This window comes from Myodes glareolus, chromosome 21, assembly GCF_982192425.1.
Source record: "Myodes glareolus chromosome 21, mMyoGla1.1, whole genome shotgun sequence".
In the NCBI taxonomy this organism is placed as follows: Eukaryota; Metazoa; Chordata; class Mammalia; order Rodentia; family Cricetidae; genus Myodes; species Myodes glareolus.
This window is the reverse complement of record NC_142046.1, coordinates 32488303-32515054: the sequence shown is the minus strand read 5'-3', so window position 1 is coordinate 32515054 and position 26752 is coordinate 32488303. Positions and strand designations below refer to the sequence as shown.

General features: G+C 39.8%; 1 protein-coding gene across 2 annotated transcripts in view; it reads right to left on the bottom strand.

The window, feature by feature from the left end:
- Epc2 (enhancer of polycomb 2) overlaps positions 1-22762 on the bottom strand; it is a 90819-nt gene extending 68057 nt beyond the window's left edge. For both annotated transcript variants that reach the window (XM_048425688.3, XM_048425689.3), the window contains exon 1: positions 22345-22762. In XM_048425688.3, the coding sequence (XP_048281645.1) occupies positions 22345-22497 (153 nt within the window). In that variant the 5' untranslated portion in view covers positions 22498-22762. The remainder of the gene's footprint in view (positions 1-22344) is intronic.
- Positions 22763-26752: the final 3990 nt, after the last annotated feature.

The following is a 26752-nucleotide window of genomic DNA, read 5'->3' as shown; positions in this document are numbered from 1 at the left end:
AAACTTCTATTTTTGATAAAAGGTCTCACTATATAGCTACAGACAGCTACAGGTATCTTGGAACTTGCTGTATAGAAAAGAATAGGCTTGAAGTTGGCCAGATCTACCTGCTTCTGCCTCTCGAGTATAAATCTGGCTTAATCTAAAGACATTTTAAAATGATTCTGCATTAAGTAGAAAAAGTAGGAAGCCAAGTCATATACCCAAGATAATCTCAGTAAGTAGTAATGTGCATAGAATGAGAGATGGTAATATGCGTAAATGAAGTATTAAAAAGAAACATAGAAAAAGAGAAGAAAAGGTCTGAGGAAAATGTGTCCAAATATCAGGCATTGTAATTGGTTCCTAGTGTCCTTGTCCAAGTCTTTCAGTGTTTTCTACATTATCTCAAAGGGCAGGTATTACAAAAAGCAATTAGCACCAAAGTTTCAAACTATTTACATGTATTTAGCAGTTTTGCTCAAAATCAAAGAATGGAGAAAGATAGACAAGAAACAAAGACAAACAAAACTCTAGAAGTCATTTTCCTATTCTAATTAAATCTGCAGTTTTAGAACATTTTAAATCTGTCTTTCAGCCCAGTGGTGAATTAAAATCACCTTCAGCCAAAAATGGATGAAACTGGAACAAATTAATGCTACAGAAAACGAGACTCAGAAAGACAAATACCACATTTTCTCTCAAAGATGAGCAGAAAATAAATTTAAATATGTGTATGCACTTTTTTGTGTGTTTGTAGGTCATAACACTAGACAGGGAATCATGAGAGAGAAGAAAGAGCTTAAGGGAGGTGGGACAACAGAGTAGATCCAGAATCCTTAACAAATTAATAGAGCAAAACCTAAAGGTATTGAACTATTTACAAGTAATTCAGCTATACCCTCCCCGGAAACAAATGTTAAGAACATTCATGAGAGTACAAAAATATCTACCACCCATCAAAATAAAACTCAATGGGATAAAAATAATTTTTAAAGTGTCAAATCTAAGTGGGTGGTGGCACACACTTTTAAATCTCAGCACTTGGGAGGCAGAGGCAAGTGGACCTCTGTCAGCTCCAATACAGCTTGGTCTTCAGAGCCAGGGCTATGCAGAGAAAACCTGCCTCATAAAATCAGGAAGAGGGAGGGAGGGAGGCAGGGCGAGCACAACAAATGCTGATGAAGATGTGAGAACAGAGGAAACCTTATTCACTGCTAGTGGGAGTGCAAACTAGTACAACCATTATGGAAATCAGTATAGAGGTTATTTAAAAAAAACTAGAACCACCATGTGACTCAGCTATATGTATCACTTGTGGTAATCTCTTCCAGGCTCACATATCTGAACACTTGGTTCCTGATTGGTGATGCTGTTTGGGGAGGATGTAGAACCTGTAGGAGGTAGAGCCTTGCTGAAGAACATGCATATGCAGTGGGGGGCCTTTGAGAGGTCACAGCCTCACCCCACTTCCAGTTTACACTCTGTGGTTCTGTTCTGCATTTGAACATGTACTCTTTAAGCTTCCTATTACAGCCACATATTGTCATTAAAGATATGCTTCCCCTGTCACTGGGGACACTATTTCTGGAATCATAAAGGCCAAAAAAAATCTCTTCTTCCTGTAAATTGTCTTGGTCATGGTGCTTTCTCACAGCAACAGAAAAGTAACTGATACAGAAGAGTGGGTTGTTGCTGTGAAAAAAAACTGAGCCATGTGATTTCCTGGAGGAAGACTCTGGAAGTATGGACTTAAGAAGGGGTTCAATGCTGTAAGTAAAGCTTATGCAGCTGTTCCAATAGCAGTCTGGAAGATAGCAAGGCTGAGAATAATTCTGGTAGCATAAGTCCTACTGAAGAGGTTTCAGAGGGGAGCAATATTAATAACTGGGGTAGAAGCCATTTATATGGTATGTTGGCAAAGAATCTGGCTGCCTTCTGCCCTTGTCCTAAGAACTTATCTGGGCAAATTAAAGGTTTTTTTTTTTTTTTTGGCAAATTCAAGATAACATAAGTTTAATCAGTGGTATGGTTACTACCAATAGCTCTTACGCAGATTTGCAATGAAATATAACAAGAGATGCAGAAAGAAATACAGATCAGATTGTATGGTTGTACAATTGTATAATTTGGAGAGAAAAAGTGTGATAGGAAGCTTACAGTGGGAAGACAGGTATAGAAAGACTGTAACATTAAGGAGAGTGATGCTATTAAGGAGATGCCTACTCTGCACTGGAACATGGGAAGACCCTATGCAGCTAAGCTTCCAATCTGTGAAAGAAAAAGGCCTAAGAGTTTTCAGCTCCTAGAAAATAACAGCACACTAAAGCTCATGCTAATATGACCTAAGAAGACAAGAGTTCATCCCCAAAAGCAAGTCAAATGTGGCAGTGTCATCCATATGATACGGTTTTGGAAGATTAAAAAATGACGGTGGGGCTAGGGGTCATGACTCTTCATGATTCTAGAGGGATAAGGCTTGACTCTTCTTTTTCAGTCGGCACATAGTTCAAAAGTATAATCTTGAATTCTAATTATACCTATTATTTCCTAAGAATCTGTTAACAGGGCTGTAACAGTGGTAAAGCACTTGCATAAATAAGGCCCTAGTTTAATCTCCAAAACTTGTACAGATGCAGGCATGCGTGTGCGTGTGTGTGTGTATGTGTGTGTATGATTAAAATGTCATAACCAACCCAACCTTTAAGTCTTCTATTTACAAAATCGGCATTCAAAGAATTAAGACTTAGTAAGAGTGGCCTCCAGTTCTGACTAAGCACATCCTAGATGATCAGCATCTTGAAATGGAGAAAATCCAATCATGGCTCTCAAACATTTGTGACCATTAGGATGATCTGACGAATTGTTCCAACAAACTCTAATATGAACTTCAGTCTCTGATTTAGGACATCTGGGATGAAGTTAGACAATGCACATTTCTAACAAGTTCCCACAAGATAATGATGTTGTGGTTGAAGACTACACTCTGAGAACCACCAGTTTAAGAACCACTCGCTTAACACAGTATAGCTCATAGAATGTGGTTCTCTGTAGTCACAAAACTTCCAAATAAACATTTGGAAACTTTAAAAGCAATTTGGTTAACCAAAGGTTTAAAATATGTGCTTTTGTATTTTCTATCTCATTTACTTAATTTTCTAGTAACATATTTTTACTGTACTTGACAAAGGTTGTAGTGAGGAGCCGCTTGTTGGATTCCCGGCCACTTAGTTCTGAAATAATCACACAAAAACTGTATTATTTAAATCACTGCTTGGCCCATTTGCTCTAGCTTCTTATTGGCTAACTCTTATATATTAATTTAACTCATCTCCATTAATCTGTGCATCACCACGAGGTCGTGGCCTACCAGCAAAGTTTCAGCACATCTGTCTCTGGCATCTCCATGGCTTCTATTTGACTGCCTCCTTTCTCCCAGCATTCTGTTTAGTCCCCATCCCCCAGTTCTGTTCCCCTATAGCTTTGCTATAGGCCCAAAGCAGTTCTTTTATTAACCAATGATATTCACAACATACAGAGGGAAATCCCACATCAAAAGGTATAACCATAAAATGATTAAAATTAATGTTTATAAAAATGTTCCTCAAAGTATCTGGGGGCTATTTTTTTAACCATACACTATCTTTGAAGGTAACATTTACTTATTTCATTAATTTTGCCTCCTTAAGAAACATGAAAGTGTTCGGTGGTGACGCAGACTTTTAATCCCAGCACTTGGGAGGCAGAGGCAGGTGAAGTTCTGAGTTAAAACTAGCCCGATCTACAAAGTGAATTTCAGAGCAGTCAGGGCTACACAAAGAAACCCTGTCTCAAAAAAGAAAAAAGGAAAAAGAGGAGGAGGAGGAGGAGCAGGAGGACGAGGAAGGAAGGAAAGAAAGAAATAAGTTTTACTTTGAAATAATTATATTACTAAACTTTGTTCTTTCTGTTAAAGTATATTTAAGGATGCTTATCAAGAAAATTAAGTGTTCATTTGCAATGAGTTCCCTTTAGATAGAAGAACAGGGTAGAGATTTTTCGCTCTTGAAAAACAGCTGATAACATTTTAAGTGACTCAGAACTGGATCATCCTCAGCTTCTCTTTTTATTGTAATTAGCTGGGAGGTGTATGACGGCAAGGCTGGAGTAAGGGACTTTAGTGCAATAAGTTACATTGTAAACATAGATGGAAAACTGGAAGCAATCCCACTGTGTGGAAATGTCATTCTAAACAATTTGACCTACATTTGATCAACATTTGAAAAACATACTATGTTACTTTAACATTAACTTGCTCCTCTTGATAAAGTAACAAATATCTGTCCTTTGTTACTGTATCCAACTTTCTGAAACCTTGTTTTGAACTATGTATTTCCTAATTCTAGTTAAGAACATAATCTTCAACATCAACAACAGGTAATACAAACAACATCCATGTCATTTAGTCTAATCATTTACTCAACAGAGAAATGAGCAAAAGATTCAAGCCAACAGGCAAGTTATTGACATTTGTTTAAAAGACTTATTTGATGATTAATTTATGCATTGCTTTATACTTATTTCTGAAATTATCTTCCAGTCTTTTAACACTAAGAATAGACACTTAATCCCATACAGTATTTCAAGACCTACATTTAAAAACAGCCAAGACTTGTGGTCTGGGAGATGGCTTAGTGGGCAAGTGCTCAACAAGCATGAAGACATGAACTTGAAGTCAGTTGTAGCCACGTGTGGCTATGACCACAGTGCTTGGGAAGGCAGAAGAGGATGGAGACAGAGGATTATCCCTGCTGGCTGGCTAAGCCAACCTAACCAAAACAACGGGAGTTGGGTGTTCAGTAAGACACCCTGTCCTGAGGAGATAAGGTGGAAAGTGGTAGCACAGGATACCTGACACCCTTCTCTAGCTTCCACACAGCTGCTAGCACACTCAAACATACTCACTACAACACACGAATAAAAAAAAAAACTGAGGCAGATCTCAGGGAGTTTGAGGCCAGCCTGGTCTACAAAGTGAGTTCCAGGACAGTCAGAACTACATAGTGAGGCCTTGTCTTGAAAAACCAAAATTTAAAACAAAACAAAAAAAAAGAATTTTAACTAAGAATTGCATTGCTGTGTGGTGGTCTGAATTAAGATTGGTCCCCCATAAGCTCATATATTTGAATATTTGAATATTTACTTCCCAGTTGATAGACCTTTTAGAAAAGGTATGAACTTGCTAGAGAAGTTGTCACTGGAGCTGGGCTTTGAGGTTTCAAAAGCCCATAAGGGGCCCAGCCTCTCTCCACACCGCCTCTTCCTGCAACGTGTTGATCAGATGTAAACTCTGTGCCATGCCTGCCACCATGTTTCCAACAATGACGGAAATGAACTAATCCTCCAAACTGAGAACAACTTCCAATTAAATGCTGTCTGTTGTAAGTTGCCTTAGTCATGACGTCCCTTCACAGCAACGGAACAGTAACTAAGGCACAGTGATTGGGAGAGAGATGGAAAGGGTATGGCTAGCAGACTGCCTGACACACCAGCTGTGGCGGTTTGAATGAGAATGATCCTACAGGCTTAGGTTTCAATACTTCCTCTCTAATTGGTGGAAATGTTTAGAGATGTTCTGGAAATGTTCTGGACATGCCCAGAAATCAGTCTCCCAGGTAATTCTAGATCCTGTCAAACTGACAATTAACCTTAGCCACAACACTCTCCATTATATCATACTTTTTAAATTAAAAGAATTTTTTACAACTTTTTACAATCTTACAATTACCCCCAAACGTGTCAAAGCCTTTATGTGTTCTGTAGCAGAAAAACAACAACAAACAGAAATGTGAGAAGTTCTGCTCTCCAAACAAAGATTCTTAAATTCTAACAAGCATTTGAACTACCTAGGGAATCATAACAATAAATAAATTACATTATAAAGCGCATATTTTGACTGTCTACCTTTAGGATTGGACCTGATGTTTAATATATTAAACATTCTCCCGGGTAAGACCAAATCTCTATCCCAAATTTTTGCATAACAAGGTTTTCAACTATATACACATCTCAAAAAGGTATCACTATGATAGAAACACTATGGAAAACAGTTTGCCACTTCAAACTTTTATATAAAACTATAATTACCAGAAGACATTTCGCTGAAGGCATTTACTTACCAAAAGTCATTATTCTCATAGCAAATTTATTTTTTAACAGTCAAATGTCACCTAACAGGTTACTAGTGTACAACAACTATAAAATGGAGTACTATTCAGCAAGAAAAAAGAACGAAGCTTCCTTTCAGAAGTGAGAAGGCTTTTTGGAAACAGTGTCTCACTATGTATCACTGGCAGGCCTGTAACTTCAAATTTGTGGTAATCCTCCTGCCTGTCTCTTGAGGATGAATGTCATAACACGCATGGATCTTAAAAACAATAAAATGTTGAATAACCCCACAAAGAGGGTTAAAATTTTGCTACATTTACATAAAACTTTAGAAAATGCCATTAATCTCCAGTGATAGGAAGACTGTTTACAACTCAAGGTAGAAGGGAGAACACTTATATTCATTATTCTGACTGTGGCGATGGTCTTACAGGGACACAAATGCCAACACTATCCAATTACATAACTTCACATCATATATATATATATATATATATATATATATATATGATGTCAAGTATAAATAAGTTTATCATTCAAATATTAAATTCCAGCTTAAATAGGTTATCGTATAAAATATAGGTATATGCTAATTCTTTAAAAACCACATAGTATTCAAAAGTATGCCTCAACTAAGAACATAAGAGGTTTTTAAGGGGTTGAGGGTGGAAGGTGGTTGACTCTGAAGGTCATTTAGAAATGTAGAACTAAGTTACCACAAAGCACATGCATTGTGAAGTAAAATAGTCAGTCATTGGTGATCGAGGTGTCTGACACCAGTTACCAGGAAGAGAAACAACAATCCGGATAGTCAAACTGCCATTAATAGCTTTAGCTGTGAATTTTGTACTACCAAATATAAAATTACAGTAGGTATCTCTGCAGGCGTCTGTCCCATTCTTTAAACTCCCATTCTCTCCCACAAATAGTATGGCCATCAACCAATCACCTCACATGCCCAAAGTCACAGTTAACTAAATCAACTAGACATATAACCTGAACTAGCCACTCATATTCCATCTGTCAGTAATTTAGAAGAATGAATTACAGAAGTTTTGAGGTGACCATATTTGGTCAATAAGATGTGAAAGCTCTGTTAAGACCCTTTGTTGACAATAAAACTAAATTAATTTTTGAAAAGGGTAAACACTTCATTGCCAAATAGAGTTCATTCCAAGAAAGCTAGGATAGTGCAGTCTCACAATATTCATCATTAGTGAAGGGAAAACTCATGTGGCAAATCTACAGAAACAAAAAGCATTTAAAGATATTTACACTCATTTACAATAGACATAAAAAAGACTTTATATACACATGTTACATTTTATGTACCACATAACATGTACAACATGTAGTATTTTCTGTTATTAATACATAAAATAACTATTTTCTTTTCCACATCTATAAATCAATGAAGAATAATCTATATCTTAATTAACAGAGAAATACTATTGGGGCATATAATCTGGTGATATTACAACACAACATTGTTACCTTCAAGTTCACCCTCAAGAACTACAGAGTAGGCACTAGAGAGACGATGGCTCAGCTATTAAGAGCACTTCCTGTGTTCCCGGTACACACAGCAGGTGGCTCATCAACCTGTCACTCTAGCCCTAGAGAATCTAATATCCTCTTCTGGCCTCCACAGGCACCACACACATGTGACATACACTCAGACACACATACAAAATAAATTAATTAATTAAAAGAAAAATAAAAACCACACAATAGAATCACAAAATAAAAAAAATTCAATTTAAAGAAATTTACAGTTTTTTATTTTTGAATACAATCAAAGTTACCCTTGGCTGCATGCCCGGCCCATGGGTTGTACATACTCGCTTAGAGACAGACATTCATATAAATGTCATTAAATAAGAATGCTCATTATTCTCCACAATTTTCAACCTGAAGTTAGACATATTTACCAACAGAACTAAAAAAGGAAAACAATCTGAGGCCTAGTGTTTGAGAAGTAGAGGTAAATGATCTTTACTAGCAGATATCTAACTCAATAAACCCAAGGGTATCAATGCAAAACCTAGTACAATTAGGTAATTTAGTAATGTTAAAGAATTTGAAATTAACATATAGAAATCAATAGCTTGAGCTAAAGAGATGGCTCAGTGGTTAAAAGTACTTGCTACTCTTGCATAGAACCTAGGGTTGGTTCAGAGTACCTACATCAGGCAGCTCACAATTGTCTATATAACTGTCATTCCAGGGAAAGCCCTCTTCTGGCTTCCAAGGGCATCATGCACGCACAGGGTACACATACATATGTTTAGGCACTCACAGTACACATACAAAACTTTTTTTTTTTACAAGAAATCAATCACGTTCATAAATATAATGACAAGTGGGAAGGAATACTGAAACGCTATTTACAGTAAAAACTACATAAAACTCCTTCAAATAAGTCAACGAAAACATAAAAAAAATTTCTAAGAACATTCCTCAAAGATAAGCAGACTTCATAAATAGACAATCTATGTTCTTGGATGAAAACTCAATTCTCTGTAAGTTGATTTGTCAATGTACGTAGACTCCTAACAAAAACACTGTGGTGGTTTGAAAGAAAATGGTCTCCAGGCATGGTATTGCTGGAATAGGTGTCGTCTTATTGGAGGAAGTGTGTCACTATGGAGGCAGGCTTTGAGGTCTCATATATGCTCAAGTCACTTCCGATGAGACAGACCACTTACGGTTGCTTTTAGATCAAGATGTAAGAATTCTTAACTAGAGCACCATGTCTGCCTGAATGCTGCCTTGCTTCCCATCATGATGATAAAGGACTTAAGCCCCTGAAAACAGTATGCTACCTAATTAAATGTTTTCCTTTATAAAGAGTTGTTGCAGTCATGGTGTCTCTTCATAGCAATGGAAACCCTAACTAAGACAAATTCAAACACTATTGTCTGGATTCTGGCAAAATAATTATAAAGTTCACATGGAAAACTATGCAATGGTGAGGTATTTAGGAAATCTCTGAAAAAGCAGAGTGGTCAGAGGCAATGGTGAAAAGTCCTGTAAGAGGTAAAATAAATAATGGAATGATGAAATTATAAACAACAATGAAAGCAGTAAACATTCTGCTCAATAAATCAGCAAAGAGAAAGTTATGTTAGCCATAAGAGGAGTGTGCTGGCATACACCTGTAACCTACACTACAGGCTCACATATCAGCTGGGATATATGATAGAAGATCAACACAAGAACCCTATCTCAAGAAACTTCAGACAAAAGATGACTTTACTTTTTCTTTAACAACCGAATATCCATCTGGATTGGGCAGGGTGGGTATTGGAAAGTTTAGGGGCTTGGGATGTGACTTGGGCTGAAGAGTGCTACGTGTAGCATAAGCAAAGAATTGGATTTGATCCCAGTACAAACAAACAAAATAGCACATTCTAGATACCATGGAAATTCTATAATAAAGCTTAAGGTAATTAATAACTATAGAGAGATACCTTTAACTTTAATTACATAACTAGAATAATTTTTTTTAAAAATGAGCATTGTATTTTGCCCACTTGTATGTCCTTGTGAGGGTATCAAGACCCCTGAAACTGAGGTTACAGACAGTTGTGAGGCACCATGTAGGTGCTGGGAATTGAACCCAGGTCCTCTGAAAGAGCAGTCATCTCTCCAGCCCCAGAAGCATTTTTTTAAAATTAAGAACTAAACTTACTGACTGCATGTCAATACTTGTCAATATACAACAGGCTGACAGTAAATGCATACTCTGAACTACCTACCACCTAGTACATCAGTGCCACAGAGCCTACAAGGGCTTAATAAACATATCTACTTTTAGTCCCTTTGTTTTTTGAGACCCACTATTCATCTCAAGTTCAAGTTAGAGCAATGATCCAAATACAAGCTGGATTGTTTCTGCACCACCCATGTCATGGCTTCAGTGACTAAACTAACCCAAAATGACAAGATGCCACAGACTCAATCGAAGAGATTCTTTTCTCAGAGTTTTAATCTAACAGAAACAAGTTAAAAAGCAAAACAAAATAGGCATCTGTTCCCCTCTCTCTTATTCAAGGGATACCTATACAGAAAAAGGCAAAGATAGCAGTACACTCACCCCAAAAACCAATCATGGACTTCTCAAGGTGGCTGAGATCTACGGGTTTTGTTTTTAACCCCCATACTTTTCTGGCATATTCTGGACATCTTTACACACATGCAATATTGTTATGATGGAAAAATGGGTAAGGATTCATGAATCTAATCTTGAAATCCAAAAGGATACCACACGTGGAAAACTCCACACCTGTAGTTCATGGCGTGCAAGTTAATAAAAGTGACACCATAAACCATAAACAAACTGAAGGTTATAAATCCATATGATCAGCTCAACAGATGCAAAAAAGGCACTTAAGAAAATTCAAACCTTCATAGATAGATGCTAAATAAATTAGGATCACAAGAAACACACAGCAATATTAATGGTAGCCTACACTAAGCCAACCCCTATCATTAAAGGAATGAGGACGTGTTTAAAGCTTTCACATTAAGATCTGTAACAAGACAAATGTGCCACTTTCACTGCTTTTACTCAACACAATGCTAGACGTCAAAGTAATCAAGAAAAAGAAGAGTATCTAAACTTCACTCTACAGATGATATAATCTTATACACAAGAAGCCCCAACAACACCAAAACACTAGAATGCATCAAAATTGCAGAATGCAAAATCAACAAAACAAAATCAATAGCAGAGCAATACACCATAAGTATCTCAAGTAGTTGAATGACAAAACCAGTACCATTTACAACAGCTACCAAAAAAGGGGGGGGGGGGAGAACCACAAAACAAATGCCTAGGACTGAATATATTTAATGAAAGAAACACATCTCTCCAGTAAGAACCATAAAACACTGATGAAGAAATCCTGAAATTAGAAAGAAAATTATATATTTAGAGGCTGGAGAGATAGCCCAATAGTTAGCATATACTGCTCTTGAATGTGACCTAAATCCCAGAACCCATGGTGGATGGTTCACAAATGACTCTAACTCTAGTTCTAGGAGATCCAACAGTCTTCTGGACTCTTTGGGCACCCTTTACATATGTGACATATGTAGATACATGCACGTGAATTAAAAAAAAAAGAAAGAAAGGGGGGCTATCCTACATTTTAGAGTCTCTAGATAAATGGCATCAGAATCTCTTAGTAAATCCTCACTGTCAACTTGACTACTTAGCATCACCATGGAAAAATACCTATGACTTCACCTAGAGTTTTCAGAAAGGTTTAAGTGAGTGAACTGAAAAAAAAAAAACAGGAAACCGTACTTACCTCCAGCATTCTTCTGTGCTTCCTGGCTGGTCAGTCACAATGTGACCAACCAACCACCCCACACTCCTGCTGTGCACTGTCTTTGTTATCACAGTGCAATGTATCTCTCCTTAAATCATGAATCAAATATAAACCCTACCCTTCAGAAGTTGTTTTTGTAAATAATTTTGTCACACCGGGAAGAAAAAAAAACTAGTACACTTGGGAAAGTCTTAAAAATGAAAATTCTTAAGCTACATATTAGACCTACTGATTGAGACACTAGAGAATACAACCCCAAAAATCTGTTTTAATGAACCTTCCAAAGAATCTGACACATGGAAACATTTGAGAATTGCTGAACAAACCATTTACACTAGCTTGGGGTATTACAGAAGCCCTCACAAGTCCTGCTAAGCTAGTTCACATGTCCTACCTACCAGGTACTGCATGTGAACCTCATTCTCAGTCTAGGAAATCAGCCATTGTGCTGAATGGTAAGGGACGGGAAATCAATGCATCTCCTATATGACAAAAGCAACAAAGTTTCTTATGGCATTCTTCATAAATTTCTTTTCCTTGGGATCGCCAAAAAAAAAGTCACAGAAAATAACTGAAGGGTCCTCAGAATAGATGAGAAAATAATAATCTTTTAATTGCCCTAACCTCATGCAAATTTAACATTTCTTTTGGTTTTACTAATGTGATTGACAGTAAGAAGCAGTATAAATCTTTTCATGTTATGTTACAATGCTACCTGTCAAAATACTGTTTATACCCTTCACTACTCAAATTTAACATAACCAGATCCAACTCTGCATCCTGCTTTAATGTTAATATTTTTTCAATTTTTCCAACATAACTTTCCTATGTTTTTTTATATTTAAGGTATCATTCTAAGAAGTTTCATCAGACTGCCAAAAGAATTCATCACACAAAAAAAGCTGAGAATCCTAAGATAAAGGTTCTCACATTAAGTGTAACAGCTTCCATTTGAAAACTGAGAGAAATCGTTTCTTAATTATCCAAACTGGAATGCGACTAGAAATTAATGAGCAGTGGGTAGATGTAAAAACTTCTCATTTTGCCTGCAACAGTCACTACAGACCGAACTGCTAATAATGTTCCAGCTGAAAAATATTACAAGAATAAAATATGTAGCATAGCTACCCTCATCAGTAACCTTGTTTCCAATTTTCTAAATATGCTAACACTGAAGCTCACTAGTATACCGGATTGTCTTCTTCAGTCACTCTTCTTGTGTTTACCAACCACTGGAAAGGCTGTCATCACACAAATCTACTTCCTCTCATGACTATATATTTATCCAATCTTTAAAATAAAAAAAAACTGAAAAATAAATACAAATGCTCAACTATTAATTTAGAGCCCAATTACTGCTTTAGAAGTAGCTAAAAAATTAGTTCTCTTAGCCAGTAATTTCAAAACTTTTAATTTTTAAGTCAGTTTAACAATTACTATCATAAAACAGAGGGAAAGAGAAAAATATACATTATTAATTTGCTAGTGCTTTTAAAACTAAAGCTTTTAAAAATAAAAATAGTTTTTCAATTGGCAGGTGAAAGAGAAACTAGGAGAAACTACAGGAAAGAATGTGTTTGGAGATACTTTATATTTTATTCTTCCCATTCCTTCCTACTTTATTATTATCAAACAGCGTAAAAAGCAGATTTAAGTCTTGCTAAAAATAAACCCTTAAAATTTAAAACTATCCTCTGAGAGGCTGATGAGATGGCTCAGTGGTTAAGAGCACTTGGTATTCTTGCGAATGACTGAGGTTTGGTCCAGTACCACATGGTGACTCATGACCACCTGTAACTCCTGGTCCAGAGGATCAGACACTCTTCTGGTCTCTGGGGTCACTAGATATGTACCAGTTTACTTACATACACTCGAACAAAAACACTCAAACGCATTAAATAAAAATAAATCTTAACAAAAACGACCCTTTGGAAGTTATCACTTAATTTTGTCCATGAGAAGAGGCAAAAGGCCAATTTTGTCAAATTTGTAGTACTATTAACTACTCTTGTAGTTCAACCAAAATCTTATACCCTTTGCCCAAGGAAGGTCAAATAAAAACGACAGACTGATTTTCACTCTGCAGCCTTCTGATTTCAACACAATATTAGTTTATGGGAAAAGGGAGCCTAAAAGTGGATGGCTAAAGAAAAATGCTGCTGAGGGAAACCTGGAAGTGATCACCATTTACTTTCACAAAGAACAGTCCTGTTCCATTTATATAGTACAGTTGTCTTCTATTTATATAGTACAGGCAAGGCAAATAATCAAAGACTAACTTTAAGTCAAAATCAAATAATTGTAAGAAATCTTCTGCCATCTGTACTAGCCTCCCTTGTGACTTATTCCTATCAGCCTTCCTCCTCTACTGGTCCTATCATTTTTTTTTTTACCATTTCTCCACTTCCACTCTACTTAAAATGAAGATACAGGGATGTATGTTCAATCATACAGTCAAATTCAACCAAATAGCTATGACTATGCCAATGTCTATATTACAAGTCCTCCATCATATAAAGTAACTGTGACAGAAGTTTCCGCTGGATACCAAGCTTGTGTAAAAAACATAATAACTTTCTTATGCCAATTAGTCTAATTGAGAAAATGTATATTCATTCTCTCCCCTCATACAATTTTACACTCAAACCTGAGACACGAGAAAGCTGACTAAAACAGTTAATAGCAATGAGTAATAGCAGTAAAGATCGTGAAAGAAAACTACAGCTAAGGAAATATCTGAAATACAGAGTAGACTGCTTTATCCTTTTATAAGAAAATATCAGATAGTGAATAAACATAATTCTCATTTAAAACAATGGCCTCAAGAACTGCAGAGTTCAATCTTCTAAAGGGGTATTCCTAATACCCAGTACTGTATTTGTTAGTTCTCTTCATCTAGTTATGTCTAGACTGATATAGATATGAATAATTTGCTTTGGTATGGATTTTAAGGTCAATTTTGTTATATGTATACGTATTTCTGATCTTGATTAAGGTATTGTGATTGTGTAGTTCATCTAAAAACGTAATATATAATTAGGAAATATAGGTTGTTAATATATAATCACTGATAATAGTCAAGCTTGTAGTCATGTTAGATTTTCTAGATATATAGAGATATATTTCAGTTAGATAGGCATTCTTTATATCTTTCAAAGACTACAGAATACGGCATTTTAAATGTTTTATTAACTTAGGGCTTTTCATGACAATGAGACACATCTGCTCCTGGCAGCATCAGCTACTTCAAGAGGAAGATGGGCATCGAAGAGGCTCCTTATGGAGTTGGTTAGCCATTTGGGCAAGAAACTGCTTTTGCCTGGACTGTTGCATAAACTGGACATAAAGAACCTGCAGAGAGAGGACTGCTGAACTTGCCTAAAGGTGAGATGGTCTTTCGGGGTTCCTGATTCATGAAAGAGTCTGCGAGACATTCTGCAGGACACAGCAGATAGTGACTGAACTGCCTTTGAAATTTCCTGCTTCATGGAAAAGTCTGCTGGATAGTATGGGCCTGTAGGCCGAAGATGGATGCCCCAATGGTATAGAGGAACTTTGGGTGACTATACAGGCAGTGAGATGTCTCTGTCATTTCTAGAGTTTTAGAAGTTGCTTACTTCTTGTTTACTTAGGGAATATTAGATCCTTCTGAAGTCTTTGATGGAGTTGAAGAATGGATGGATAGTTATAGTTTTCCTTAGTTATGATAAAAGATAAAATAGATATAAATATTGTAACTGTAATTCTTGCTTTATAACCGTTCTGTTCTATGTAATTTTACTATGTTAAAATGAAAGCCTTTCTTTTTTTTTTAAATATTTATTTGTTTAATATGTATACCACATTCCTTCCATGGATGCTTGCATGCCAGGAGAGGGCACCAGATCTCATTATAGATGGCTGTGAGCCACCATGTGGTTGCTGGGAATTGAACTCAGAACCTCTGGAAGAACAGTCAGTGCTCTTAACCAGTGAGCCATCTCTCCAGCCCCAAAGCCTTTCTTTTTTGTTTAAACAGAAAAAGGGGGAATTGATGAAGGAGGGTCTTCTATCTATCTGTTGCTTTCATTGGTTAATTAATAAAGAAAACTGCTTGGCCTGATAGGTCAGAACACAGGTAGGCGGGGAAGACAGAACAGAATTGTGGGAGAAAGAAGCAGAGGCAGAGAGCTGCCCACCATGAAGCTGCCAGGTCAGACATGCTGAATCTCTCCTGGTAAGCCACAACTTCGTGGTGAGATAAAGATTATTAGAAATGGGTTGAATCAATATGTGACAGTTAGTCAATAAGAGTCTGGAGGTAATGGGCCAGGCAGTGTTTAAAAGAACACAGTTTTCGTGTAATTATTTCGGGGGTAAGCTATCCAGGATCCCGGCGAGAACGCAGCCCGCTGCTCCTTCTACACTAGACTTTTAGACAAAATGGAAACTCACAATGCAAGTTAATTTTACAGCTAAAAACCACCTAAAGCTCAGTCTAATTCAATTTCAGAAATAAGGACACTAAGGGTCAAGAAGACTCAATAACTTCTTTGAATCCCAGAAACTCATACCTTACAGTTCTGCAAAGTATGAAGAATTGGCTTTCTTTAAATAAATTTTGGAGATTTCTTCTCGTCCACTTTCATTAAAACCTCTTTCAAATTTATGGCTTGTAAAAACTAAGTACATGAATTCATTATGTGTCAAACCATGGATTTAAAATAATTAGCCTGGAAGAGGTGGCATGTGCCTTTAATCCCAGGTGGAGGCAGACGAATCTCTGTGAGTTCAAGGCCAACCTGGTCGACAGAGAATTCTAGAATAGTCAAAACTACACTTAGAAACCCTGTCGCTAAACAAAGAAACATTTTAAAAAATTAAGCTCCCTAAGTGTTCCATATCATCAGTAGTAGCTGTTTGGTAGACCTCCTATCTAGGAGTAGACCACCTCTGTAACTACCAGGCTTAGAGACGGCAATCTCATACAAGCCAGATAGCTAACATATTCAATATTCAAAGAATCTGAATATTTAAACTGAGAGAAAATTAGCAATGATGAAAACAGGAGGGCTGGTGAAATGGCTAAGAGGGTAAAGGTGCTTGCTGCTAAGCCTAAAGATCTGAGTTCAACTCCCACAACCCATATAGGCAATCTCAAAAATTGTTCCCTGACGTCCACACATCTTCCAGATTTTTTTGTTTGCTTGGTTTTGGTTTTTGAGACAGAATTTCTCTGTAGCTATGGAGCCAGTCCTGGAACTCGCTCCGTAGACCAGGATGACCTCGAACTCACAGACAATGTTCCAGATCTCTCTCTCTCTCTCTCTCACACACACACACACACATACACACACACACACACAGAGAGAGACTAACTGCAGTTAATTTTTTAATTAAAAGACAGTAATTCCTGATATTTAGTGAATGCTCACCTCATGCCATTGTTAACTTTTCTAAACACACTACAATTCATCCTCCAACAAACTGATAGAATCTTATAAATAGTAGCTTGCCCAAGAAGGCAAAGCTAGATAGCCTGAACAGGGAACAGGTACACTTAACCAAGGAGCTTCTTAGAGATAATTGGTTATCAGTGATATCAATGTCACTTGTTGCTAAAGGGACTAGCACAATCGTGCTGGCCTTGACTACTCAACCATTTCTTGGAGTCTTGTGGACAACTAATTCTCAGGACTCCTTAAAGTAGTCAGCTTTGTTTTCTGCTACTTGAAACCAGCAAAATCAATTGTAAATGTAATATAGGGCCTCATTTTAAGAGACCGGAAACAAATATTTAAACTCACACCACAAATCAAGCACTCCTTTACATTTTTAAGGAATGTATGTACAAAAGGAATTTAGTGTCTTCAATAATACCGTTTTAAATACTAATTTAAGAGATGAAGCAATGCAAAGGTGAGGTTCGAGTACCTAAGTCAGACATAAGACCTCAGCCTTTAACACTAATGTATTTTAACTTAGATAGGTCATGTTGGACGAGTCATTTAATTTCTAAACTGCTACATCTGCCCTCTGGAAATAAGACATTTGCACATACATATCCTAGTGCTATAATGAGCTCTAAACCATGAACTTAACAAAGTGAACTTAACTGAACTTAACAAAGACCTGGCACACATTCAATTACATGTGTTAACAGACTCGCGGGGTTACATAAGATGAGCAATCTAAGACTCAGACAAGGTAGGCAACTTCCCTCATTAAAAGCCACGTAATGACCAGAACTAGAAATGTTGACTCCAGAACCACATCAGAAAACTCTCTTCCAGACTACTCTATCAGCTCCTGGGCCTAACACTCAAGGCTACCTAGAACCTGGTATAGGTCTATGTTTTGCTCAACTTAACGTCAATCACCTATCAAATATTTACTGAATTTCTACGATATTTTAAACATCACTGAAGATAGAAAGCATTCAGATAGGATGAGTTAGAAAATAAATAAAAGATGTCTATATATCCAAAAATAAGAAAAAGTTAAAAGAATAATAAAATTAGGAACAGCACTGCCCTCTCCTAAATTTTGGATCAGTGAGAGGAAAGTGAGGGCTGCACAGGCTCTGGAGGGGCATTCCTTTTGTCTGTGTAACAGCCACAGACCTTTCTTTAAATACCTCATGCTCAAGTATTTGCACCAACATATATTGTACAGCTAAGCTTGAAAGCTCAAATTGGGCGGGGGTAGGGGGAGCAAGGAAGATGGCACATTGAGTAAAGACACTTGCTACACAAGCCTGGTGCCCTGAGTTTGATCCCCAGATCCCACATGAATGTGGGAGGAGAATGATGTAACAAAGCTGTCTCAACACTCACAGGAACACCCTGGCATGTGTGCACTAGTCATACAAATATCTTTTTAAAAAGAAAGCAAATTCTCTTTCTGCATGAAGCCTGCTTTATACATCAGGAAGTTTCACTCATGTCTCACAACTGTAGTGGCATGTAACTTTTTCTGACATGCCCTGATTTCTACCATGTCAACCTGACCCCCTAGTTTTTGTTAAATTTCCCAATACTGTAATGATTTTTACTTCAAATGACTAATTTTAATTCTATGAAATAAAGACATGAATTTTTCTGAAGAACAAAGAATACTTCAGCACACTGGCTTATATATAACTTTGATGTCCAATGTTTCAATAACTAACATCGCAATGTCTTATTTAGGTAATACTTGGTATATAACACTTTTGTTGAAAAAAAATACATGTTTTTCACAATATCAACTTATAAAACTGTACTTTACACTCTATTATAAAACATGAAAAACATCAGTGCCTGAGTTAATTCTGAAGAGATATTAAGACTCAATATATATTTCTTTCACTGGAATATCACTTAGAAGACAAATGATAAAAATCAAGACATAACAGGAAAAATTACAACTTCAAATGAGTCATGTTCTTTTTCTTTGAAAATAAGCTAAAAGGTGCAGAGGACACTGCTATAAATTCATGGGAAGAGGATGCAGGAGGACAGTGAGTCTGAGGCTAAGCTGGCCATAAACCAAGACTCTTCTTGTCTTAAAAACACTATACATGCATATTTGTATGTGGATGTATATACGGTGAATGAATATTGAATCATGATTCATGTAGACTTTTGCTTGGTCACATATAGAGATCTCTTTCACAGAAACCTGCTTGTAATTATAAAATAGTTATTTAACACAGAACAAAAAAATAATACTTCAGCCACACCTATGTGTTCAAAAAAACAACTGAGGGGGGCTGGAGAGATGGCTCAGCTGTTAAGAACACTGACTGTTTCTCCAGAGGACCCAGGTTCAATTCCCAGCATCCACATGGCAGCTCACAACTGTCTGTAACACCCTTACACAGGCAAAACAACAATGCACAATAAACAAATAAATTAATTTTTAAAAACTGAGTAGCAAAAAAGGCCTCAAAATTAAGGTTATAGTCTAACAAGAGAAAAAAATCTAAATAATAAACTAGTATTGTTTCCCACAAATTTCTTTTTTTTTTAATTTTTTATGATTTATTTATCTTTTATTTTATGTGCATTGGTGTGAAGGTGTCAGATCTCCTGGAACTGGATTTTCAGACAGTTGTGAGCTGCCATGTGGGTGCTGGGAATTGAACCCGGGTCCTCTGGAAGAGCAGTCAGTGCTCTTAACCGCTGAGCCATTTCTCCAACCCCCCTCCCACAAATTTCTTACACACTAAGGAAACAAGATGTCTGATATAATGGTGTCAATAGAAGAAGCAAACTCAAGTAACTACTAATAAAAAAGGAATCTGAACAACAAAGAGCAAAGCAGAGCAGAGGAAGCAGCTCAATGGAAGAGTGCAGAGCCCATGGTTCTATTCCAAGTTCTGCAAAAGAAAATAAAGGAAAGCAGTCAAGCCAGACAGAGTTAAGTGATGAAAAAATCCAACTTAATAACTTAATAGTCTCAGCAAGTCAGTATCAGTTCTGAAAGTTCTCAGAATTATAAAATATATTATTTACAAAAATTCTAGTAAGTATAATAGTATAGATAATTCTGAAATCTGATAAATATAATAGTATAGACAATTTGTGATCTAATAAATATAATAGTATAAATAATTCTGGGATCTATAAGAATCCTAAGTATGAAAGAATGGGGATTCTGACAATGGGGTTTTGCGACACCAAAGGCAAGGATCTGATGACCATTACTGTCAGGGATCCCTTTCAGGTTATCTATAAAAAGGAAACTGCAGCAGCTCACAAGGCTGTCATTACTAGGACTAAGAAATAATCATAAACCAGGAAAAACTCAAATGTCTAGTAACAAGTACATATGGATTATATATTATTTGTAATTATTCAGCAATAAAAAGGAATACATGATGTATGAAACAAGAGAGAGGATAATTAATAGCATCATGCTGGGCAAAAGCCATACACATATAGGCATCCTCCATTTACACAAAACTTCAAAATGCAGCGCCAATCTACCGTAAAGCAAGTTGACAGTTTCCTGGAATTATAGTCCCAGGATTAGCTACAGAGACAAGAACACTTTCTGAAGTTGGAAATGTTTCTTATTCTTGGATGTATACATTTGTGAAACCTCATTAAATCTTTATTGTAAACTGCTGCATCTTTCTGAACTTATAGCTCAGGAAAATAGATGTTTAAAAAATGTTTATATTAAAATACCTAGAATTCTTAGCCCAGTATCTGAGATCTAAATATTCGTCAAGCAATAATATGAAAAAACAATAGCTACCACTATACAACATTCATGAAGAAATAGAAGAATAACTGATAACTTGACTTTCAGGTTTAGAGTAAAAATAAATTGCAGAGCTTTAGACCAAGCACCATGAGGAGCACTACTGGGATGGGGACTCAGGACGACAATTGGCAAACCTTAGACAAAAGATAACAAACATAAGGAAGAGAAGAAAACAATAGAAAGACACATGTCCAAAAGAAACGGTTATGAGAAATACGTGGCCAGCACAGACAGTAACATGCTACCAAAAGCAAGCAACTTCTAAATTACCATAGCAAGACACTGCCAGAAGGTAGCTCAAAATTGAGTCAATGACTACCTAAGCAAATTTGTCAAACACGACTAAGCTCTAAATCTTAGGTATAAAAAATTGCCTTTATTTTTAAATTGGAGGTTTAAAAAGAGGCCCTATTTTATCTTCTATTGAAAACGTTAAGACAGGTAATCAAACACCAAAGAAAAATGTGATTAACTCAAAGCACCAACACAATGAGGTCACAATTCGAGCAGCCAATCAAAGACTTCAATGCATTTCCTGCACTATTAATAGTCAAAAGAGAAAACCAATCACAGAAACCTCCAGCTTTCTTTTGACAGTCACAGAAGCAAGGGAACCAATCCACACACACCCGAGGTTGACAATAAGGCGGGACTGAAGGTTCATTGAAGAAATTCTTCAGGGTGCAGTTACTATGAACTTCGCACGCAAGTAACAATACTCCACAGTCGTAAGCACTGTCAAACCAGAGGAAAATCAGTCTAGATAAAATTTAACCCCTGGGAAGAGGAAAGCAGCATTTTTGTCAAAAAAAAAAATTAGCATCGGTCAGAAATGCAACTGTCAATGTGGACGCGTTGAGTCTTTCAACTTGGAAATGGCCATCTCGCATGCTACATCCCCGGACACGGCGCCGAGAAGCGCGGGCCCGGAGGCTGGTTTCTAGCGCTCGGGCTCCGTCCTAACGCCGTGCAACCGAGCAGGGCCAGCCCGGCAGGCAAAGCCCGCGCACGGTGCAGCAGCGGGCTCGCTAACGCAGAGCCCCGCTCGGGAGTCACTGCCCCGGAGCAGGGTTGCACCGCCTCGTCCCGCCGCATCTCCTCCGGCGGCCAGCGCAGACCATCACCTTGCCAGCACGGACCGTCCCCCTGCTAGCACGAAGGCTGTTTGTCTGGAAAGGGCTTTACTTTCCCTAAACCATTTCAAAAGCACTCGAATGCACACGAGGATTTTAAAATGTAACGAAAAGATCGCCTAGCCAAACGACCCCCGACCCCCGACCCCCGTCCCGCAATCAATTAAGCCCGCGCCGGGGACAGGTCTACAAGGTAAACAGAGGCCGTACGCCAAGTGCGGCCCGGCGGATCCCTGCGCCATTCCCGGTCGCTGCTTACGGCAGAGCCCCCTTACGGCAGCGTAAGCGCCGCCGAGAGCTAATCACAACACTGGGACGCAACAACATGGCGGCCGCGGGCGGGCGCTGCGCCGGCCGACAGGTTTACGCTACTCCGCCGGCGTAGGGTCCCGAGCGCGCAGCGGCAGCGGCGCCCTCCAGCGAGCGTAGAGCGCTCTGTGAATGGCGAGGCCCGGCTGACAAAGGGGAGGGGGGAGGAGGGAAGGGGGGGTAATAAACACTCGAGTCCCTACCGATTCCTCCTCCTTCTCCATCCCGGTGGGCATCTGGGGCACGGCCCGGTTGATGGAGACGCAGTCGTTGAGATCAGGCATGTCCTTGCCGCGGTAGATGGGCAGCGGTTTGGCGGCGTCCAGCGCCCGCGCTCGGAAGGAGAGTTTACTCATTGTCTCCCCGCCTTACAGGAACAGCCCGGGCGGCGGCGGCGGGGCGGGCGGGGAGGGGGGGAGCACTCCCGCCGCCTCCTCCACCTCCTTCCTCAGTGCAGCGCGGCCGGCCCGCTCCTCCTCCTCCTCCGCACTGCCCCCGGCCCCAGCATGGGCGCCCACCCCGCCCCAGAACAGCCCCCCGCCGCCCGCGGCCGCTTCCACACTCTAGATCCGCCGCTCGCCCGCCCGATCCGCTCCCTGCGCCATGGCCAACATGGCGGACATTACCACAGCGGCGGCGAGCGATCCCGGCAGCCCGCGCGAGAGCGCGCCCCCGCCGCGGGGACGCGCGTCGCCCTATCCCTCCCTCCCTCCCTCCTTCCTCTCCCTTTCCCTCCCCTGCCTGCCCACCCACTCTCTCCGCGGCGCGGCTCGGCTCGGCTCGACGCGCCCGGCCGGCCAGCAGGCGACAGAGAGCCGAGGCCGGGTTGCCCGTCCGCCCGCCGCTCGGCGCGCAGGCGGGGCGGCAGGTGCCAGGTGCGCTCGCCCGGGCGCCGGAGCAGGCGCCTCTGCCTCGGCCGCCGACTCGTCCGGCGCGCAGGGCTCCCTCGGGAAGGCGCGGCGCTCAGGACCGCCCGCCCCAGGGGGCAAGGGGGCCGGGCCACCCGGGGCCACCGGCCGCCACTCGAGTCTGCGCTTCGAGAGCTCAGGTCTCCGGGGCGCCTGCTGCCGGATTCGCGCCCCGGGGTTGCGCATCCCGGGGAGATACGAAAAGTCCGTTGCGGCTGCCCACGCCGAGAGGCACACAGCCCTGCTGCGTCTCGCGCCCGGAAAAAAAAAAAAAAAATCGGGCAGCCCCCCCCCCCTTCCAAAAGAGCATCCCAAAGTTAGGCACCCTCGGTTTCACCGGGTGGATGCTGGTGGTAGCCTTGAGGGTTTATGGTTTGAGACTGCTGGGCGCAACAAGCGGACTTGCACCTGTCATCCAAACTTCCCTAGTTATTTAGTGGATGGGAGGGAGTTCTCTGATCGCAAAGAGAAAACGCCAGTTCTTAAAGGTTCCTCTTGAAATCTTTTTGCCAAAAATACTGGTTACTGTGACGACTCGAAGAGTTTAATAAAGTTCCTGAATCCAATTAACTCGCGTGTTACTGTGTTACAACTGTTGAATAATTAGCAGTAAGAGTCGTAAATACTTGAAGAAAGGGGCAGCTGAAAAAGATGATAGTCCAAAAATATATAGATAAGTGCTTGAATACTTCGAGAAAACGGCACAGATGACACAGGAGAGTAATGCCGCGCTAATTGCCAAGTGGCATCAACAGACAGTTGCTGTGACCGGTGAGAGAAAGGAGACTAGCTTTGGCCAGAAGAGGTAGACTAGTATCTCCGCAAAATAACACAAATAAATACAGCTACTGTTGACACAAACCTCTTTGTTGCCTAATTTCTTAGTCTTTAAGCATTGCAGGTTTCTCGGAAAATTTCCACGAAGTGCAAGAGTTTTATCATTTTCTAATCATTGACCAAAAAACCTAATTCAAAAAAGGGTATGTAGATGGTTTGCTAAAGTCCAACTGTAAAAAATGATTTCTCGCTGGGCCGTGGTGGCACACGCCTTTGATCCCAGGACTCGGGAAGCAGAGGAAAGCGAATCTCCGTGAGTTCGAGGCCAGCCTGGTCTACAAGAATTAGTTCCAGGACAGGCCCCAAAGCTACAGAGAAACCCTGTCTCAACTATGTTTCTTCATTGCCACCCACTTTTTTTTCTACTGCCTTCTCTGCCTGTGTTTTCTACCCTTCTCCTTTCCCTCTTTCTCCTTTGTCTCCACTCTTCCCTTTGTAGGCAGAATGGTTAATATGAACTTCATCCAACATCTCAATAACCTAGCCAGGTTGTCCCATCGGCACTTGGGAGCATTGTTCAGGAGATTTGGGTTTTTCTTTCACTGTTGTTGGGAACGGTGCAAACGCTGTGACTCGCTTCTTGTAAGCAATACCTTTTTCATGCTTGTGGATGTGTCCTGCTCTGGGTGCTACCCTCTGGAGTAGTTCCAATCCTTTGTAAGGAAGAACAAAAACGTTCGTAGATGGAGGAGGGTCGGGGGATGTCATTACTGAGTTCAGGTCTGAAAGGCAGGGGAAGATAGTAGTTCAAAAAATGAGTCACCCAGGCCTTTTATCTGGATGCCTGGCCCTTCTCAGGCTCAGATTGTGTGGTGAAGTCTCAAGCTGTTGAAGTTCCCTTAATTCTTCCAGCTCTATACTCCTCATAGGGAAAAATACTGTCACTTTTACAAATAAGGAAACAAGTTACTCATAAGGTAGCTTGTCAAGTTCCAATACGACTAGTGGGTCACAGAGCTGGATTCAAATCCGGGTCTATCCTGAGTCCAGAACTCTGCGTTCACAGTGGCTTACTTTAGTGTTCAAAAGTTTCTGACCCAAAGTGCATTAGTGAGAACTTCTAACCGACGACAAGAATGGCTTCTCCCCTTTCATCCCCACGAACCTAGTTCCACACCTCACACGAGGCAGGCTTCTGGTGTGTTTGCTGAGTGATAAGAAGTTGGATCATGTCAGTTCCGTGAAGACCTGCAGTACTGCGGACCCTAGTCCACCCCAAGCTGGAGCTGGAGTGTCGTCTTGATCTGACATCAAGTTCATGGATGCTAATGTTTCTTCTTTGGCCTGCCCTGTTCTTCAGATTCTTACCTTTGGCCCTCAGAACTTTAGAAGCAGCAAGAACATCTTAAAGAAACTCTTTTTCCCTAGTGGAAAACTCAACCATGGGAACAGCATTTGCATCATGGTTGGCATACTGTTGTTCTTTTGCTTTGAATACATAACAAATTTTCCCCAAAGGCCCCTTTTCTTTTTGCGGCATAGGCAATGATCACAGAGCTAAGAATAAAACAGGTTGAAGCAAACGTCGTGGTGCTCTTTCACCTGAGCCACAGTCTGTGTTTCCTTAGCTTCGAATTCAGTGCCCAAACCCAAATGCCTGTTTCACATCTGGAAAGTAGTTTTTATTTGTCTACAAATGTTATTTGTGGTAACATTTATTTCTATTTGTTAAATTCTTCTGTTTGCTAGTGCTAAAGACACAGAAATCTTTTCAACTTTTGAAGTAAGTCCTCTTAGGAAACTTCTTTATCAAAATCTGTTTCAAATGGTTACACAGCCTCGCCTACTCTAATATCCATATGCAATGCATGTGTACATGTATACGCAGCCTAGCCTACTCTAATTTCCATATGTAATACATATGTTCATGTACAGCCATCCTAAAAATCAGTGGACTTCAAATATATTCTGGGTCAGTCCAAATGACAGTCATCTAGTTTAGCAAATGCAATATACAAACGCCAAGAATTAGAACCAGTTTTATAACCATACAAAAATACACATATTAAGTAACTGTAAAGAATTGAAAATTATATGTCAATTTCCATTTCCCATACCATAATCAGGGCTTCCAAGTACTAGACAAGTCACTTTTTGAAAACAACCTTTAAACTAGTAAACACAGTTGCTATTCAGCGATCTCAGGGTTTTGCAAATGTCACCTTGTTTCTAATTGATTCCAAAGTCTCCGCAAACCCAACCGAAAAGTTAATTGGGTTGGTATGTGAACGGCATCTCCACCCTCCCCCTCCCCACGTGCCTAGGAATGAACCTAGTACTAATAAAGCTTCCTTGTTCCCCATATGTCCTCTAAACGTGGGAGTCTGCATTCATCACCATCAACTGGAATCGGTCCTGCAGTCCCAGCGAGCTTGACGAAGAGCGCTCTCGATCTTTTGAGACTTTGGGAGACAGACAGTGCTGAGGGGACACGTGACAAATACCTACTTCCACCCTTCACTTGCCACTGGGAACGTGAGACAGTAAATAAAAATCCGTCTCTGTGGCTCAGATCCGGGAGCAGCATCTCCGCTCTCAGACCTGGTTGGAATCACAGGGTGCCACCTTGTGTATAAGCTGACAATTTCCTTCCCTGCTCCACCAAGCCTCCAGACGGACTCAAAAAGGAGTCGGGCCCCAAACCCCTGCATTTCATTAACCGAGGAGAGATGGGACGGATTAATTGAAGGAAACAAATTTGAAAACACCCAACTCCAGAGCATCTACAACGCTTGATTTTAAATCTGACAGCCTGTCTCATTTGTCTCCCCACCCCTGACCGGAAAACACACCCGATGTCCCACATATGGAATAGATTGACACAGCACACTCAGGCTTTTAAGTGGGGGAGGGGGTTAGAAGTAAT